This window comes from Calonectris borealis, chromosome 3, assembly GCF_964195595.1.
Source record: "Calonectris borealis chromosome 3, bCalBor7.hap1.2, whole genome shotgun sequence".
Classification (NCBI taxonomy): Eukaryota; Metazoa; Chordata; class Aves; order Procellariiformes; family Procellariidae; genus Calonectris; species Calonectris borealis.
The window spans coordinates 98,632,823-98,650,085 of NC_134314.1; the positions used below are offsets into that span (position 1 = coordinate 98,632,823).

The 17,263-nt window shown below is 40.6% G+C and overlaps 1 protein-coding gene across 5 annotated transcripts in view; it reads left to right on the plus strand.

Annotated features, from left to right (window-relative positions):
• The first annotated feature begins 426 nt into the window (after nt 1-426).
• SRBD1 (S1 RNA binding domain 1) overlaps nt 427-17,263 on the plus strand; it is a 132,522-nt gene continuing 115,685 nt past the window's right edge. For 2 of the 5 annotated variants that reach the window (XM_075146876.1, XM_075146877.1), the window contains exons 1-11: nt 427-534; nt 1,874-1,984; nt 6,659-6,853; nt 6,940-7,014; nt 8,175-8,257; nt 8,689-8,854; nt 9,902-10,264; nt 11,517-11,683; nt 12,763-12,880; nt 13,022-13,160; nt 15,988-16,084. In XM_075146876.1, coding sequence (XP_075002977.1) covers nt 6,979-7,014; nt 8,175-8,257; nt 8,689-8,854; nt 9,902-10,264; nt 11,517-11,683; nt 12,763-12,880; nt 13,022-13,160; nt 15,988-16,084 — 1,169 coding nt within the window. In that variant the 5' untranslated portion in view covers nt 427-534; nt 1,874-1,984; nt 6,659-6,853; nt 6,940-6,978. Of the gene's footprint in view, nt 535-1,873; nt 1,985-4,279; nt 4,334-6,658; nt 6,854-6,939; nt 7,015-8,174; nt 8,258-8,688; nt 8,855-9,901; nt 10,265-11,516; nt 11,684-12,762; nt 12,881-13,021; nt 13,161-15,987; nt 16,085-17,263 lie in introns of all 5 variants that reach the window. The other 3 variants (XM_075146874.1, XM_075146878.1, XM_075146873.1) reach the window with 2 other exon arrangements.

Sequence of the window (17,263 nt, forward strand, 5' to 3'; positions counted from 1 at the left end):
GCGGCACGGGGAGAGACACCCACACCTGCACGGGAGGGCCGGTTTTCACCCTGCCCACCGCCGGCACAGGCCCCGGTCCGGCGCAGCACCAGCACACGAACCGGCTTCCCGCCGCCGCTCCCGGCCCCCCGCCGCTGCGCTGCGCCGCTCCGCTCCGCTCCCCTCAGGGCCCGGGCCCGCGCCCCGCCCGCCCCGCGGCACAGACCCTGGCTCCGGCGCCCAGCGCCACCTGGCGGCGGCAGCGCGGCCCGGCCGGCCGGGGCCTGCCACCAGCGGGAGGGCGGCGGGGCAGGGCACTAGGCACCACCGCCCCCGCGCTGCCCGACATCGCCGGCACCGCTCGCGAACCCCTCGCCGCTGCCGGGAGCGGGGCGGGGCAGTGGGCGGAGCTGCCGTCGAGTCCGCCCCCCTCCGGTGCCCGCTTCCTGCGGCGCGGCGCGGCCGGCGTTTCCTGCTCCTCCCCGCGGCGCGTCGGGCGGGCGGCTCCGCCATGGCTGCCCTGGCGGCCCTTTCAAACGCAGCCGGCAGCAGGGGGTAACGTCTGGGGAAGCCTCCCGCCCCTCGCCGGGCCCCGGCCGAGGGCGCGGGTGAGGCAGGGTGGGCAGCGGCCTGCGGGGCTGCGCTGGCCCCGGCGCCCTTCGTGCCGGGCCCCGCCGGCGCCGGCATGCGGGGGGCTTCCTGTTGTCTCGGTTGTTCAGGTGGAAACGAGCCATTTTGTTCCTGGGCCTCCGTTTCTGTTCCCTGCCTCTCCTACAGCCCGGGGGGAAAGGGTTGCTCGGGGCTCCTCTCGCCCTGAAACGGTGCCCGCGGCCCCGCTGTGCGAGAGCCGCGGCGGGCGGGTGAGCGGGACCGGGGATGCGGGCGGCAGCGCCCCGGGGGGGCCGGGGCACCCACCGGGCTGGGGCGGGGGCCTCCGCTGGGATGCCGCCTGTGCCCCCCGCCTTCCTTGAGGGCAGGAAGGGGCTTGTGAGGTGGCTTATTCCCGTGGTTCTGCCCGGGAACCGGTGCCCTTCCCAGGCATGGGGTGTGAAAGTTAGATCAGTTAGTCCTTCCTCTTGAATGCTGTCAACAGAGCTGAGGAAAACGGGGTGTCGTCTGGGGAAGAATAGGGCTTCAAAGTGTGTAAAGTGCATTTTAAGCTCCGTCACGTTTCTGGGCCAAAAAGCAGTGATTTGGATGGTAGTGAGTCACCAAGCCACAAACAGTGCTTGCAAACTCTCAACTCCCCTTGTGCCTGCAAGACTCCTAAATGAATGTTACTGGTGTGATGAACTGTGCTATGGCTGTCGCCATGCAGAACAGATGTGCATCTTCCGTATCCTTTAGGAGCGAACGCATCCCATTGAATTAAGCTGGATGGGAGCGTTACCTTATGGCTAGTTTGCTGGATTGGAGGAAAGGAGTAGCTGCACATGATGTAGCAGTCTGTTACTGAATCAGAAGTAGTATCCTTCTGGGTTTGGATAATGTTTTCTGTTTTCATAGGTGGCTTGAGATAAGTGGTTTAAAAAAATGCATAGAAAGTGTTTGTTCCCCCATCTTCCTGTGCACACCTCTTCTGATTCATTGACAGGCTGCTGCATAACATAGGTTGTTCCTTTTCCCCAGTGGGACAACTAGTTGTAGGAACAGGCTTGGAGGAGAGTGTGCTTTCTAAAGCCACAACCTTGGTGGTTTGCCTTTTTGGCGGTACTTCTGTAAGTAGTAGCAGTAGGTGGTACTCCTACTAGTCTTATGCCTTTTTCTTTCTGATTAACGTTGGGGACTGTTTTGCTGTATGTGCGTACCCTATATGTCTCTCCCTTTCTTTCTGGCCGTAATTTTCCAGTTAGCCCTGGAGTTTCCTGATTTCTGTCTGCGACTCCTTTCTCAGGCAGCCCTGACTGGCTTTGTGCAGGAAAAGTCCTTGGAAATCTACTGTACCAGCTTCTCTGAGCAAAAGTGTCTGGGAGTTCTCCAAGGTTTTAACCTCGAGAGGATTACAGTAAGTTGGATTTATGTTTTGAAGTACAACTTAGTTGTTATAGGTGATAAAAACCTTCTGGAGTGATAGAGCAATTTCCATACAAGTCCCTACCATCGGTCTGTGTAGCATTTTTTCCCCTTTGCTGCTGACAGTATGCTCACACTTTGATTTCTTCTTAGCATGTTATTCTAGCATGCAATGGAGGTGTCTTAAAACGACAAGCAAAATCAAACTGTTGAGAGCCTACACATAATTATTGAAGTGGGCCATTCTGCTGCTACTAATAATGGTTTGAAATTCATTTGTCATGTGGGATTTGTAGTGCTTTTTATGTCCTGCCCCAGATGCTTGGTGTTGTAATAAACTGTTGTTTGGCTAGTACTGTGTGATTTTTTAAAAAAGCTAAAATGCAAAATTCTATTATATTTGCTGTTTTCTTCATGCTAGAAAAGCAGAGGCTGCAGAGCAAAGTTTGCGGAGCTTCCTGCATAGACAGATTTCCTTTCTGGAAGGAACGCATTACTTTAATTTAACTGGAAAAGAGCTTTAGAAGTTTCCATGTCCTTTTCCACTGAGGAGGGATTTTTTTTCAGTTACTGAAATGAAAATAATTTCCAAGTATATGTGTGGTGGTGGTGTTGCGTGTGTTTGGTTCTGTGTTGTTTGTTTGGTTGGTTTTTTAAATCTTATACCTTCAGCTAGAAGAATCGATTTGATTGAGTTGTAAGGTGCAGTAGGCTTTGTTGATATTCAGATCTATATTTCTCTAGTTATGAGGGATTTATGTGACTTAATGTAGTAAGGTTATGAGATTTAAATTTGCCTTAATGGCATTCATTTGATCATACTGTGAAAGTAAAATCTTTTCTATAACTTTCAACTGTTAAATACAATTTTTTCCTAAAGTGCCCTGTAGAAGATGTCACAGTCTATTAGGATTACTGGAGCAGTTTTGGACTCTGAAAATTGTTGCTCTAATTGTGGAGCTACAACATAGTCTTGTGCTAGTGCTGGGCTTTTTGGGGGGGTTTGGGGAGAATGGTGGGGGGAGGGGGGGGTTTCATCTAATTACTTTGAAACTATTATTAAACTTTTCTTTCTGCAAGCAGTTGCTTATGCCACCTTGGTTCACATATGATGAAATTTACTTTTAATGGTTGTATCTTTGCATGAATGGGAAGGTTGAAGAGAATATCAGTCTGTAAATGAGACTTGGATTGCTCTTTAACGTAAGGCCTTTAAAGCCTCAATCTACTTATATTCCACATGTGGCCTAGAACTCCTATTTGGGGAGAGAGACCAGAGGAATGATTACTTCCTTGATGTATGTTTTGTGCATAACCATATTAAGATTCTGTACAGTGAAGTATAATAAGAGCTACTCTGTCACTCTTCTTTATTCCTGGCGTGGCCCAACACCAAACTACACTAGCCTTGTTTTACTGAGTAGCTGACAGGCAGGCAGAAGGGTGCTATTTACAGCCATCAGGATAGCTCGAATGCATTGTGGAGCTCTGCATTGGATGCAGAGAATAGAAGTCGTGGGAGCAAAAGAACTGGCAACAAAACTGATGCCAAACTATTTGGAGAGTAGACCTGGTAGATATATTTATCTACAATCGCAATGATTTAAATAGTTTCAGCTCTTCTTCACTGGACAGTGTAACAGCTCTGCAAAGCCCTCTTTCATTTTTAAGTGGGAAGTACTTTTGAAGAAGACTCTGTGACAGTTTTGGGTTTTGTGGAGAAGCAAGGCTTTAGTGATGACTGAGTGTGTGAAGCAAAGAGAATTCAGGTGTTTCAAGCAACGATGTTTCATGCTGCCTGCTGTCATTTGGGAGATGGACAAGCAGAAGAGTTTTGATTCTCTTGAATAGGGGATCAAGGGTCTAGTGTGAAGGTTCAGCGTTAAGGTTTCAGCCTATTGCACAAAGGCAAAATATTGTACGTGGACCAATCTGAAATGAAGCAGGAGTTGGGAGCTAAAGCATGTGGGCAAGGCTGAGGTTTCTAGCTCCTAGCTCCCATTGCCTGGCATAGAAGTAAAATACCATTGGTGAGATGATTTAAGAACTCTTTTTCTCAAGGAACAATTTTTTTTTTTAATGACTGCAAAGTTTCTGACAACGTATATAAAACAAGAAAAAAATAATGTGTTAGCAAATGTTAGTTGGAAGTTTGCTGGCCTCAGGTGAGAGGAGAGCTGCTAGAACAGATCTGTAGGAATTCAATGTGCCAACTGTCAAGCCAGTGAAATTCTACACAGGGGTAACTTCAGCACATCACTGGATACTGTGTGTTTACTTCCTTCAGGTGCTAAGTACAGGAGAAACCAGTAATCCAGGCACTGCAAACACCTGTGATAAGGTACAGCAATACTGAACGCAGGCACAGGAGGGGGGGAAAAGGTTTACTCGGACTTGTGTCTGGTATAAATTGGTTACTGTTCATTTTTCAAGAAGCAGTCAGTTTTGTAATTGGCTCTTCTACAGCTATGGGATTTTTCTGGATTTGGGAAGGGGACACAGATCTATGCAAACAGTAGTCTCTTTCCTCAGAGTAGAAACCAGCCCTCACTTTGCATATGGTTACCTGGAGGTGACAGAGAAAGGAGAGGTAAAGGCAGTTTTCCCACTGAGGCCAGTCTGTTTGGGAAATATAATAGGAGATAAGTGGCCAACTTCATGCTGTCTTGATTCCAGTGTGCTGTGGGAGGGTGAATAAAGCTCTTCCAAGCTTCCTCAACATTTGAGGCAGGAGACGTGGGGGACCATATCCCAGTAGAAGCAGAGCACGGAGCAGGCAATAGCTTGTTTGATTGCCTTGTCATGTAGTCAGTGCAGTCAGCATTGTAGATGCCCCATGTGGAGCATAACTGTATTTGCCTGTTTCTTGAGTCTTCTTGTCTCACTTCAGGGACTGTCTCTAAGCTTTTTTTAAAAAAGTCTGTAGTAGTTATTCATCATCATCAGTGGCATTTAGACTCGTTGCTTTTTCATCCTCTTCCCTGCCTCCTCCTCCACAGTGAATCACAGAAGGACTATTTTTCTTAATCATTAACTGTAGGTGTTAGCACACCCTAGCGCAGGCAGCTCAGGAGGAGAATTTAGCAGACGGCTGTCTGGCAATTTGGAATCAAATCAGAAGTACTTTTCAAGATTCGAATAAAAAAAATTATTCTCTGTAAACAAAAAGAATATGTGTAGCAACTGCAAGATTCTTTTTCTACAAATATGAAGTACAGTTAGTTTGATGTATACGTTATCAGAAGGGGAGGTGGTTATGAATTGGCCCCACCTCACAGTGAAATATTGTGACTTTTTTTTTCCTTTGTGATACCCCATGTTTGATATTCATCTCACAGGCTCTTTGGTATTGAGCTGTAGAACTCCATTTTGGTTTCTGACCGTGGCTTGTCTGTTCATGGAGAGTTATTCTGAAATAAGTTCTGTGCTTTAAATTAACATCTTAGCTTAATTCAAATTAACTTTAAGTGTGGGTACAAAAACCTTTAGGAACAAAGTTACCACTCTTCTCAAGAAAATGTAGTAGATTAATAATACAATTAAAGTTGGAGTTTATGTATCTGAGGCCAGTCCCAACTCACTACGTGCTTATAAGAACGGACACAATATTGATGAATGGGACAGAGGACAGATTCTGTGCTGGTCTTACCTTCTTTGATCTTCTGGGTCAAACATTTTTGATACTTCTCCAGCTTTCTGAAGGACTGCAACAAACACTTAAAAGATGATCTAATTATTTTTTCAAGTGGAAAATCCAAGAAATCAAAAGAGAAGAACCCCAAACGTTGAACTGTCCCATAAAGACTTAGCCTTCTTACCTATCACTTTCTGTTCTATTTCATGTTTTCCTATGCCATTTTTATATTTGCTATATGGTAATTCTCAGACTTAAGGATGTAGGAGCAAATACTAATTTGTTCATGAAGAATGTGGAAAACGGCTGGTTTTATAAACCAAGGAACTCATCTCCTATTCTTAAGCTGATACAAAGAGTTAAATCAATCACCGGTGTTGGATGGAAGTTATACAGTTAACTGTATAAGTTATACAGTTAACTTATAGAGTAAGCTTTACTCTTGCCATAATCTTACTTAATGTAACCATACAAATACTGAGATATTTTGAGACCCTGCCCTTGGCCACTTGAGGTGAGAGGGAAATATTAGCGGAAAAAAGACGTTCTGGATGAGACTTTCCTTTTACCTGGGCTTTTGGGTAAGCCCCAAAACTGTCATGGTGATATGCTGAGTGTCCAAAACTGGCAGGGAAGTTTAGAGAGCGGTGTTACGTAGGGGGAATGCTGACCTCAGGTGAGAGAACATGCGTGTTGGCTTTTTCCTTCTTCCTTGCTATCATTCAATGGGTAACTATGAAGAAGCTGGTTAGAGTGTTTAAAAACTGACCAGTGGCTTCCAAAATTGCCTGGAATACTAAAAAATACCCACTTAGTTGGATTAGCTGAAGAAGCATGACTGATAATTATATTGTAAGCTAAACATCTAGTTTGAAAACAGGGACAACTGCGAGACCTAACCATGTGAAAAGTGTCTCAGTGCCTGCAAAAAATGGATCAGGGATGCATCTGGCTCGGGTGTTACCTAATTCTGGAAATCTTGAATAATGTTCTTTGAACATGAATAATGTTCTTTGTTTCTCCCATTCGCAGATTAAAGTACAATATAAAATGGAAACATTATTTTCATGCCTCTGGGGTAATGGGAATAAATAAATAAATAATTCAAGACTATGATAGCGACCGTTCAGTTATAAAGAGCAAAGGAAAACAGAGAAGCAGAGTGGCTGGGTGAAGTTGCAGGTGACTCAGAACTGGCAGTGAAAAGTCACCTGGGAAGCTAATAAGGTGAGTAGTATTTTTTGTGTTCTGTGGAGATTTCTGTTTTCCTGTGGTAGACATGTATTCTAACCAGTCATGTAATGGGATTTCAGTCAATGGAATAGCACAGAAATGCTGACCTGCTATTGACCATGATGATTGCTACAAGAAGACGTTTTGCAAGCAAGGTAATAGCTCGTGCTATTTGATGTGGGCCTCAACAGTCGTCCTTCTGCTGCGGTGCTGAAAACGGTTACTTAAATGCTGGTGCTTTGCAATAAGGCAAACTTGTTGAAAGCCATTTATAACAATAGTTATGCTTCTAGTGCTTGAACAGCGGCCAGAACGAAGTTGGATTAAAGAGCATTTCGCCCTTGAGTTAAATGGCACTTTGCAAAAATGCTTATCCAGTTTGTATGTGCAAACATGGGACTTTAAGGCTCGCATTGCAGTGGTAAGGCTGGATCAAAGGTCAAGGTGCAAAATTTTTTGGTTACGAGAGCTGGAGAATAGAATGTGAAGAATGATGATATTGTACCAGATATAAGTAAAATATGTTTATGAATTTTATAGTTATAGAAATGCTTTATGGTTTTTTCAATTTTAATTTTCTGGCAGGTAAAATTTTGAGGGTACCTAAAATTCTCTAACTAAAACTGCCAAATGTGATTACTGAAATTCACGGGCCCAGCCATTGCCAAAAATTCTATAACTGATTAATTGAAATGCAGCTATTGTAGGTGTGAATCTCAGGTCAGGAGAAAGGCTGTGCCTTCCCTTTTTACCTTTGGTAATTGTCTTATGCACTTTCTATATGCTAATGAGCAGGTCTTTCAAAATCATTGTTTTTATTATGCATACAAGCAACGGATAGCCTTTAAAGGTGAAATTCTGGATCAAAATGGACAATCTTCTGGTATTCCTGTTCACATCAAAACCATATGCAAGCTCACTTTACTTGATCTTAATTTTATTTACTGTGCTTCTTAGATTGATGGAGGAAAGACTGGCACAGTATATGAGTGACACCCAATAATGTCTGAGAACCAGTACTCTTTTTGCTAGGATAGCTTTACATGCAAGCCAAATAATTACCTCTATTTGAAGAGAAAAATAATTTGAGAGGCTATAGTGCTGGTTTGTCTGTTTGCTCAGTTGAAAAGATTGTTGAATGTGTGCTGCTGTAGCCTAAATTTTTGGATACTAAGAAATCCAAACTTGCTTTAGACGAAACTTTTGTGATTGTGAAGACACTATGAGGGCACACTTGGCAGTGAGTTAAAGGGCTGAATAAGAGAATACAGCTTCAACCAAATGTTCTATTTCTCTCTTCTTGCCTCTGTTTCAGATGTCATCTCTACCAAGGAGGGTGAAATCTGAAGCCAAAGCCCTTACATCAGAAGATGATGAACTACCTTCATTTCTTAATACGTAAGATTACTTTTTTGCTTAGGGTTTTTTTTTTTAAAGATTTATGCTAAGCATGAGCAATTGCATAAGAACACTCAATTTCTGAGAGGTTGATTAAAAAGTTTTAATGCACAAAACTTCAATCATAAACCAAAAATTACCTATGCTGCTTCATGCTCACAGTGAAGATAGGGTGAAACTGAATTGCCAGTTGTCCAAACAGTATCAGGTGTGTACACATCCCAGTGACCAGCTTCAGGAAAGCTTGGTAAATCGTTCCAGACATTAGCTCTGCAACAGCATGAAAGACCTGTGTTTGTTGAGTCTGCCTACCTTTCTGTTCATTTTTCCTGTTCGTTTCCTGTCGTGTCAGAAAACACTCAGACTGGCTTGCTTATGTATTTTTTTTTATTCTTCTCGTAAACAATATTGTTCACTCATTTGTTTTTCAGGAGCTCTGAATCAGAGGAGGAAGAGGAGGAGTGGGAGCCAAAAAGCAAAATCGCCAAGAGACCTCGGTTGCCAAAGAAAAATGAGGCAAAAACTAAAAAAGCTGCTGCTTCACGGTCAGCTGTGGCCAGGAAAAAGATCAAGAAGGTAGCAATAAAAGAGGAAATGGTGAGTATCTGTAAGCAAGAGACATTTAATTACTGTGGTTGGCAAGTAACGTGAGCAGGATTTTTCCAACTCTGGTTCCCTTGGTTGCCTGTGTCTGATCAGCTCATCTGATTCCACTGTTACTGTGAATATTCAGTATGTTTGATAAACGTGGCTTTTTTACTTATAAAAGTGTCCCACTTCTAAGGGTCCTCCTTTAAAATTTTGGCCAATGATAACAGGACATGGTTTTCCCTGGAGATCTCTTTCAACAACAAAAATAAATAAATAAATACCTTTGTTCTTCTTTCTGTAATGAAAACTAAACACTGATATCTCTGGTTTCTGTGTTGCACCTTTGATGTCTTCTACCTTTTCACCAGCTATCACAACAAAAAGAAGGCCTGTACTTACATTTCCTTGCATGGCTCTTCGACCCAGTAAGGATCACAGTTTTATTATCATGAACATAAGATGCACTTCTATCAGAAGTTAGTTACTTCTGTCAAAGATTAACATCAGAGTTCAGGTCCTGACAGAAGCCAGTCCTTCTGGTTTATACTAATGTTTCTGAATGTTTTGACATATGTGGCATATTAAGAAATACATTCCTGGACTCTGAAGAAGATCTCTGGGGAAATTCAGGAAAGAAGGTGTGGCTTGTCCAAGGTTAAACAATATCTTAGCAGACCAAATCTCAGTTCCAGTTCCCATGCTGCACCTGACACCTCATTAGAAGAGTGCTTCCCGGCCCTGCTGTTCTCTGTTTTGTTGAGATGAGTGGAGGCAAGGACTGTAGGTCGGTGTCCTCTGAAGGAGAGCCCAGTTAAAGTATTTCCAGGATAATCTGATCTTTTAAATCACAATTCTGCTGGGTACGTTTGTATCTTTTCCTCCACGCAAGATATATTTCAGGTTACTTGATTTCTGGCTTGGCATTTCCCTGCCAGACAGAGACATCACTTGTGAAAATGATGTCTGCTATCAAGTCTTCCTAGGTTTTAACTGAAATGTTGAACCAGTTTGTAACAGTCAATGCTTAATATGGTTTCAATGCCTTTTTGGCAGGATGTATCCTTGCCTATTGCTCCTGTAGAAGATAACAGAATGCAACTCCTAAAACCTAAGGAAGAAGATGTAGGCACTAAACCAAAAACATTAAAACAAAAGCCAGAAGTGCTGAAAAAAATGGAAATAAATTCATTCCAGGGGAAGAATGTAAAGAGTTTGGAGAGTGATGAAAAACCCTCAACAAGTGTTCCTGTAGTGGGAAATCAAGTGAAACATGAGAAATCTGAGGAGGATTTTGCATTTGATGAACCACCTTTTAAAAAGATTAAGTCGACTACATGTCCTGAAGGAAAGCCAGTAAAAAATCTAGGAGGCAACAAAGTAAAAGAAGAATTTGAAATGAACTGGGATATTGTACAGGTAAGAGATCTTTTCCTTTTCTGAGGTATCAATGAAACCATTTCCTACATAATTAGCACTTAGAATCTAACATACAATTTGAGTCCTCTTGGCATCACTTGGAGTGTCAGAGAGCTGTTGTGCTGTTAAGTAGTCATTTAACCTCTGCCTAAATTGTCATAATACATGTATAAATATACATGTTGGTCAGTAACTGTTAGAAGTGCAAACTTGAGACATTATTCAGATATCTGTGACTTAGGCAGTCCTCAATAAAAAGCTAGCCTGTAACAGTTTGCACATTTCTTCTGCCTCAGCACATGGGCTTTTTTGTGGATATAGTCAACTGAAACTCCTGCAGGAAGGGATGTTGAAAGATTTGGGATGTCTGTGTGCATAGTTTCAAAACTTAAGATGTAGTGTGGATCATTTTGTTGTAGAGACTCATTTGAGAGTGTATATCAATTTACAGTACCATCAAGGAGGAGATTGCATTCTTGGATCTTTGATCTTTATATATTGCCACTCTAAAAGCAGTGAATATGATTGTGCAGGAGTTGTTACATTTTTAGGCTTCAGAACAAAACTTTCAAAAGGCTTTTAAATCAGCTGTCTATGGGAATAACTGTGTATGAACAAAGTACAAACAAACTGTGATAGTTACAATGTTACTAAGCTAAGGTACTTACATAGTTTTTCCTCGATTCCATATTGATACGCTATAACTTCATCTTTAGAAAGCCCGCTTTGTACAAAATCATGTTTAACTTTGTGAGGCTTGGTTCATCTTGAAACCTTTAGTAATATTATGCCAGTTTCCAATTATTGGTGGAGTGGGATTTGGATCAGCTTTGGGTTTGTGGGTTTTGTTTGTTTTATTTAAGCATGAGGTATGTCAGTGTTGATTTAAAAAAAAAAAATAGTTCCAAGTTTTCTGAGTTGCCATGTGTAGTTTGTCTTTCTGTTGTTGTTTGTTTTGGTTTGGTTTTTTAATTGTTTGGGTTTTTTCTGTCCCCAAAAGACACTCCTTCCTGCATTTTTTTTCTGTAGTTACAAGTTTCTGGAAACATTGATTGCTGCACGTCTTTCTGAAGTACTGGGTGTGGTGGCGGGATGCATGGGAAGCCTGGCATCCTGTCTTAGGGGGGACAGTAGTCCCTGCTGGCCAGCATAATATTCTGAGGGTGGTTTTGAGTGAGAGGCTGTTTAAAGCAATCTATCACCTTTCTTAAATGTTGGTTTTTTTGGGGTTTTTTTAATTTGATTGTGACAGGCCTTGTCAGAAATAACAAATGTTGAACCATGGGTATGTGCAAACTTAATTCGCCTCTTTCAAGAAGAAAACACAATTCCTTTTATTGCTCGGTATCGAAAAGAGCTCATCAATAATCTGGAGGCCGATGCCTTGCGAGAAGTGCAGCAAGCATTGGAAGAGCTTCGGTAAGTTAATACAGGGAGGTAAGTAACAACCGGCTGCTGCTTCTGTGTCCCTGTTCTGGTGTTTTGTATACACTGCAATTATAAAGGAACTCCTAAAGAAAAAAGTTTAAAACTGAGGTAATTATGCTTGATGCCTGTCTGTTTTTTACTCTTAAGTAATAAGAAATCTAGCAGCATTAATTGCCAAAGAAAAATTAAGATCTTGCTCTTTCTGCAGTTTTAGTAGCTTACTACTGGAGATACCTAGCCCAATTAGATGTAAGCTATGCCCTTAGAAAAAGAATCACTGAGAATCCCTTGGCTCCCCACTTGGAACAGCAAAGCCTCTAGTGAAGAGCACTTCTTGAGGTTGCAGTGCATCAGGAGGGCAGGCTAAGCCATCATGGATCATTGCAGCAAAGAAATGATCAGCAAAGCCCGCTGTAGGGGTGGATGAGACTGCTCTCACTATCCTTGCTTTTGGGTGGGTGAATGTTCTTGAGATGGCAAGGGAACAGACTTGCCAGCTGTTCTGTCAATATGGTGTCTTCCCCTTTGTACTCCCTGGCTAACCCCAAGCAGGAGATTCTTTCCAAAGAGGGAAGGTGGCCTGAGATAGTTCTTGCCTGAACAAATAATTTAAATCATAACAAAATACCTTTGCTGCCTGTGGTTGCTCACAGGTATCTTATTGAAGGTCTGAGTTTAAAATCCGGTACCCTGTACTTGATGCTGCAGAACTATCTTGATGTGAATAACAACTGTAAGTGCCCATCAACATGGATTTAACTTAGGGCTCTTTATTTGGCTTCTGGGCCAGTAATCTTGCAAAAATGTATATAGCAGTAATGACTATCAGTATTGTTTGATGATTTTTCTTAAAGTTACCATGAGATATTTTGATACAGTTTTAAACTAATTGGAGAAAGAGAGTAATAGTTAGAAACTCTTTTGGATTGTCATACTTGTTTTGTTGAGGATTAGCATGAGATACAATCCTCAGGGGTTTGAGAAAGCAGTGTAATAAACAAGGTCGCCATTAAGAGCCTTTTTAATCCACCATGAAATGTGACTGTTAATATCGATCTTTTGCATTTTAGTACTGTTGCGAAGAAGACGCATACAATGATACAGAAATTGAAGAAAGAAGGGAAATTATCTGGATGCCTTTTAACAGCATTATTAAATTGCAGAACTTTGGAAGAATTAGACCATGTGGTCAGTACACTAGTCTTTTTCAGATCATCCTTAGTTTAAATGTAATCTTGCGTTAATTAAATAGTGCATAATACAAAGTACATAGCATGACTGAAATATTTCCTTGCCTTTTAATAACTGTATTTTTTGTTTATTTTAAAGTCTGCACCTTATAAAATTGGGAGTAAAGGCACCAAAGCCCAGAGGGCCAAGCAGCTGGGATTAGAACCTGCTGCGCTCTCCCTTCTGCAGAATCCGATGGAACTCAATCTCTTTTCTTACATTAGACCTAACACCAAAGGTAAGCCCCCTGCTTCTATGAGCAATAATGTCTTAAATGCCTGAAAATGTTTTAAAAGGGAAATTATTTTAATTGTTCTGATGTTGCATTATGCAACTATTTCAAATTCCATGGTTCTTTTAGCAACATGTGGTGGATTTTAAATTTAATGCCATAGCTCCTAAACCTTTCCTGTCTTTTTATGCTGTAAATAGTAGAAACTCTGGTATACCAGGAGACAGAAGTCTGGAGATGTTATAGTCGACATCTGTATTTACTGGTAAGAGAGAGGGAACTGCACCGCACACCTGAGACCGCTCCAAGGTTACTTGTTTACTGAAGATTCAATACTGATTGTATAAGGGACTTACGCTCATACTTTTTACTGAAGTAAATGTCACCCATCAAAACATATCTTAATACAAACTGGCCTTGGCGACTGGGAGTGAGCGGGAGAGAGTTTTTGCTATTAAATGACAGTAGGGGTTGGAGAAGATGTAACCTCTAAAATTTGAGTAAAACTTTAACGATATGATTGTCACACATAGACTGCAGAATTGTGTTTCTTTGTGAATGCAGTTATGGGTGAATCTGTAGGGGGCAATCTCTGACAATAAAATATAAAGATTGCTGCAACCTTCTGTATGGTGTTAAAATAGGGGAAGTGCTTTTCTTCTTCCCTGCCCCAGCATTTATTTTTTTGAATTTTAACATAAAAGTGCTGAACCTACTGGTGAGGCTGACTCTTACTCTTCCCACTTCTGTTGTTCTTTTATTTTATTTAAATATTGTTTATAAAGAGATCCTAACTTTGCACTGAAAATCAGTTACAAATATTCTGATTTTTTAATTACTGCATTTTAGCATATGTCATTATTTAATGCAGCAGTATATTGCAACCACATATCTGACTATTCTGGCAGAGTCTAAAGAGCCAAATGAAAACCTTCACAGTGAAAGTTCAAATAAATTATTTAGGGTGCGTTCAGAAGGGAGTGCTATTTGTTGCAGCATAAACACTTCCATTTTTGGAATTGGTACACCTATTTTCAATTTTGTGCTAAAAATAATGTTGCTTACGTTTATAGAATGGTTACCATTTGAAAGGCGTATCAGAAACTACATACATATATGAACTGGGTCACTTTTATCAACTTGGGAGCCAGGTTGACAACCTATGTATAGTTTGAGATCAGAGTGAATTTCTGTTAAAGGGATGAGCCATTTGCTGTGCAGAAGAGTTTTCATCAAATCTTAATATTCAGTTATTTTAAATTTTCAGTGTTTTTAAACTTATACTAAAAATAAACTGAAATAACAACAGTTCATGTTTCAAAGCCAGATATTTGAAAGTTATGGAAGTAGGCTCACCAGAAAACTTTGTTCTTTCTTTTTGTTGTATGCATGGTCCAATATTTCTCTAATTAAACAAGCATGTGCTGTTTTTACCATGGACACAGTTAATACCCATGTGAGTGGTGCTTGTTGAATGGGAATTTTTTGATTGTTTCTTTAATCCTGGTTGGTTTTGGTCTCTTCTATCTCGTTCAAATTCTCTGCTAGAATTAAAATAATGTCGCCATGTACACTTCTGGTACTTGAGTGTCTCATTGTAATAAATATTCAATATAATGCATGTTTTATAATTCCCTTAGCTTTGTATTCTGATGTTGCATTACTTTTACCATGCGAAACACTAACTCATAGATGTGAAAAGCCAAATTCCACAACTTCAGATCAGTTCAGGCATTTAATAACGCATTTTTATTTTCACACTTTTATTTTTCTTTCTGGCAGGTAAGTTTAGCTTCCCCTTTTTAAAAAAAGGGCAAGATTAATTTTTTATAGTGTGTAACTCTATAGCCCAATCAGAAGCAGGGTTCTGGAGTCAATAAAAAAATTGGTTATTAGAGCTATGCAGCTTTTTTAAAATGGTGTTAATAAAGCTGTTTCAAGATATTGGTAGTCCATCAGGCAGCATAGTAAAAAATGTGTATTGAAGGAGACAGTTGCATCTGCCAACTCTAGGATTCTTGCTTTTTGCTCTGAAGCATCTGTTACTGACTCTTGCTAGAAACAGGGTTAGATATATTGATTTTAAAATACAAGATGTCAGTTTTATTTCATTACCTTCTGGTTCTGGTCCAATTCAACCGCTGTGCTAAGGAGAATGCTGTGCCACTTTTCCGGTCTTTTGAAGTGAGGAATGGTTCTGTCTGTTGGAAAGCTGAATGATTCTGTTACCAGCTCTCTAGAATACTTTGTTTATGGAGACATTTTATAACTTCACTGTTTGAACAGTGTTTTGTGGGAGAGGATGAGTGACCTCAGAAGTGTCACTGTGCAAACTCCTGCTACAAACCAGTGGAAATATAAAACTATTACACAGAGAAAGGACAGGATTGCCTGCAAAGATTTTAGCAAAATCAGTAGCAAAATGTGTAAACTTGTGCTGCGATGACTCATTTTATTACGACCGCAAAAATTATACTTGAATATCCAATTTTACTGTTGTAAATAATAAATTTGCATCGTAAATGTCAAGGTCTGTTAGCATCAAAGTCACAAAATTGTTATTTTTCTCTCATTTTAATGTGATTTTGATTTATGATACTGCATTGGTCACTTCAGGCTCATTAAAAATTCTTTCACATGTTTTGGAAAGGAAGCTTAGTTAAAAAAATTCTAATGAACTAGGATTCTTCATTGAAACCTCTGCAAATCAGTCGGATATCTTGCATCAATTTTCATTCAGCTTGTATATATTTTATTAGTGCTTGTGCAGTTGTGTAAAGTAATTTTTCATATTAATTTTTTTTCATAATTATTAACCGTTTTGTCTTCTAAGGACTTTCAACTATCCAGGAAGTAGAGGCTGGAGTACAGCATATTTTAGCTGACATCTTTGCTAAAGATAAAGATACACTGGATTTTATCAGGAAATTGTAAGTTTGATTTTTTTTTTTTTTAAATTTTCTAAATTTTCCTGGTTACATGATAAGAGTCAGTCTCCTAGTGTACAGATATGTAATTCATTTTTTAATGATGTGAAAACAGTGTTACTATGAGATTGCATTAGGTCCATTCCTTCATTTGTGCTGGAGGTGTTCTTTAGCCTTTCTGCCTGTCTGGCTATCAGTGGAGGAGAAATCGCCTGTGAGCATGGCATGATACTGTGACTCCCCGAGGCTGTTCCATATAGAGCATATCTGCCTTGCAGTTAGTGATTTGTAAGGGAAAGTTTTCTCTCCTTGCACTTCCTTCAAGCTGTGACTTTCCAGAGGTGTATCTGCGCCAATATGTACTATTTATTTATTATTGCTCCAATATATACTGCTTGACACCAGTCAGTGTAATTAGCATGCAGTGATGGTTGATTTTGGCATTGGAAGAGAACCAGGCAAACAAATGTGGCTGTTTTTAAGGCAGGAGTTACTGATCCTTTGACTGTGTTAGCTGTCTTTAAGTTTTCTTACGTTATATAATGACTCCAAGGTTATTTGTCGTGCCTGGGGGGTTGATGTGACAGAGTAATAGTTGCTGGTGGTTTTTTTTTTTTTTCTCTGCTGTGTACCGTGTGGGACAGAACAGGGTTATCAAAGAACAGATACCTTCTTAAGAGCATGCAGTGCTGGTTTGAATCTGCTCTGTTCTGTTTAGTTGATTCTTGTTTGCTGTTTATCGTGAGTAATGGCCAACTTCATCACAAGGCTATGATAGTGATAATTTAAATGACAGGGTTGTTTTGTAAGGGATGTGCTGTCATTACCAGACTATCACTTTCATTCTTTTGACCACTAGAAGCTCCTTAATTGGATACAAAGTGCTCTACAGATATATCCTGTTGATCCAAAGTGTACTCTATGTATAATAATCGTGAGGAGCATTCAGGAAGCTATCTGTTTAGGATCCCTGTTACTCTTAAAAATAATGAAAGGTTTTATGGGTATCAAGTGCTCAAAGCAAGAAATTAATTCTGAGGCTGGATATTTTCAAGAGAGATGTTGCATTTCTATAAAATAGATAACTGCTATAACTTTTTTGCAACTTCCCAAAATTTGTGGTGTGAAGTTGAACCAATAACTGACCAAACTGAAGTGCAGATGGTGGCTTTTGAGTATCCA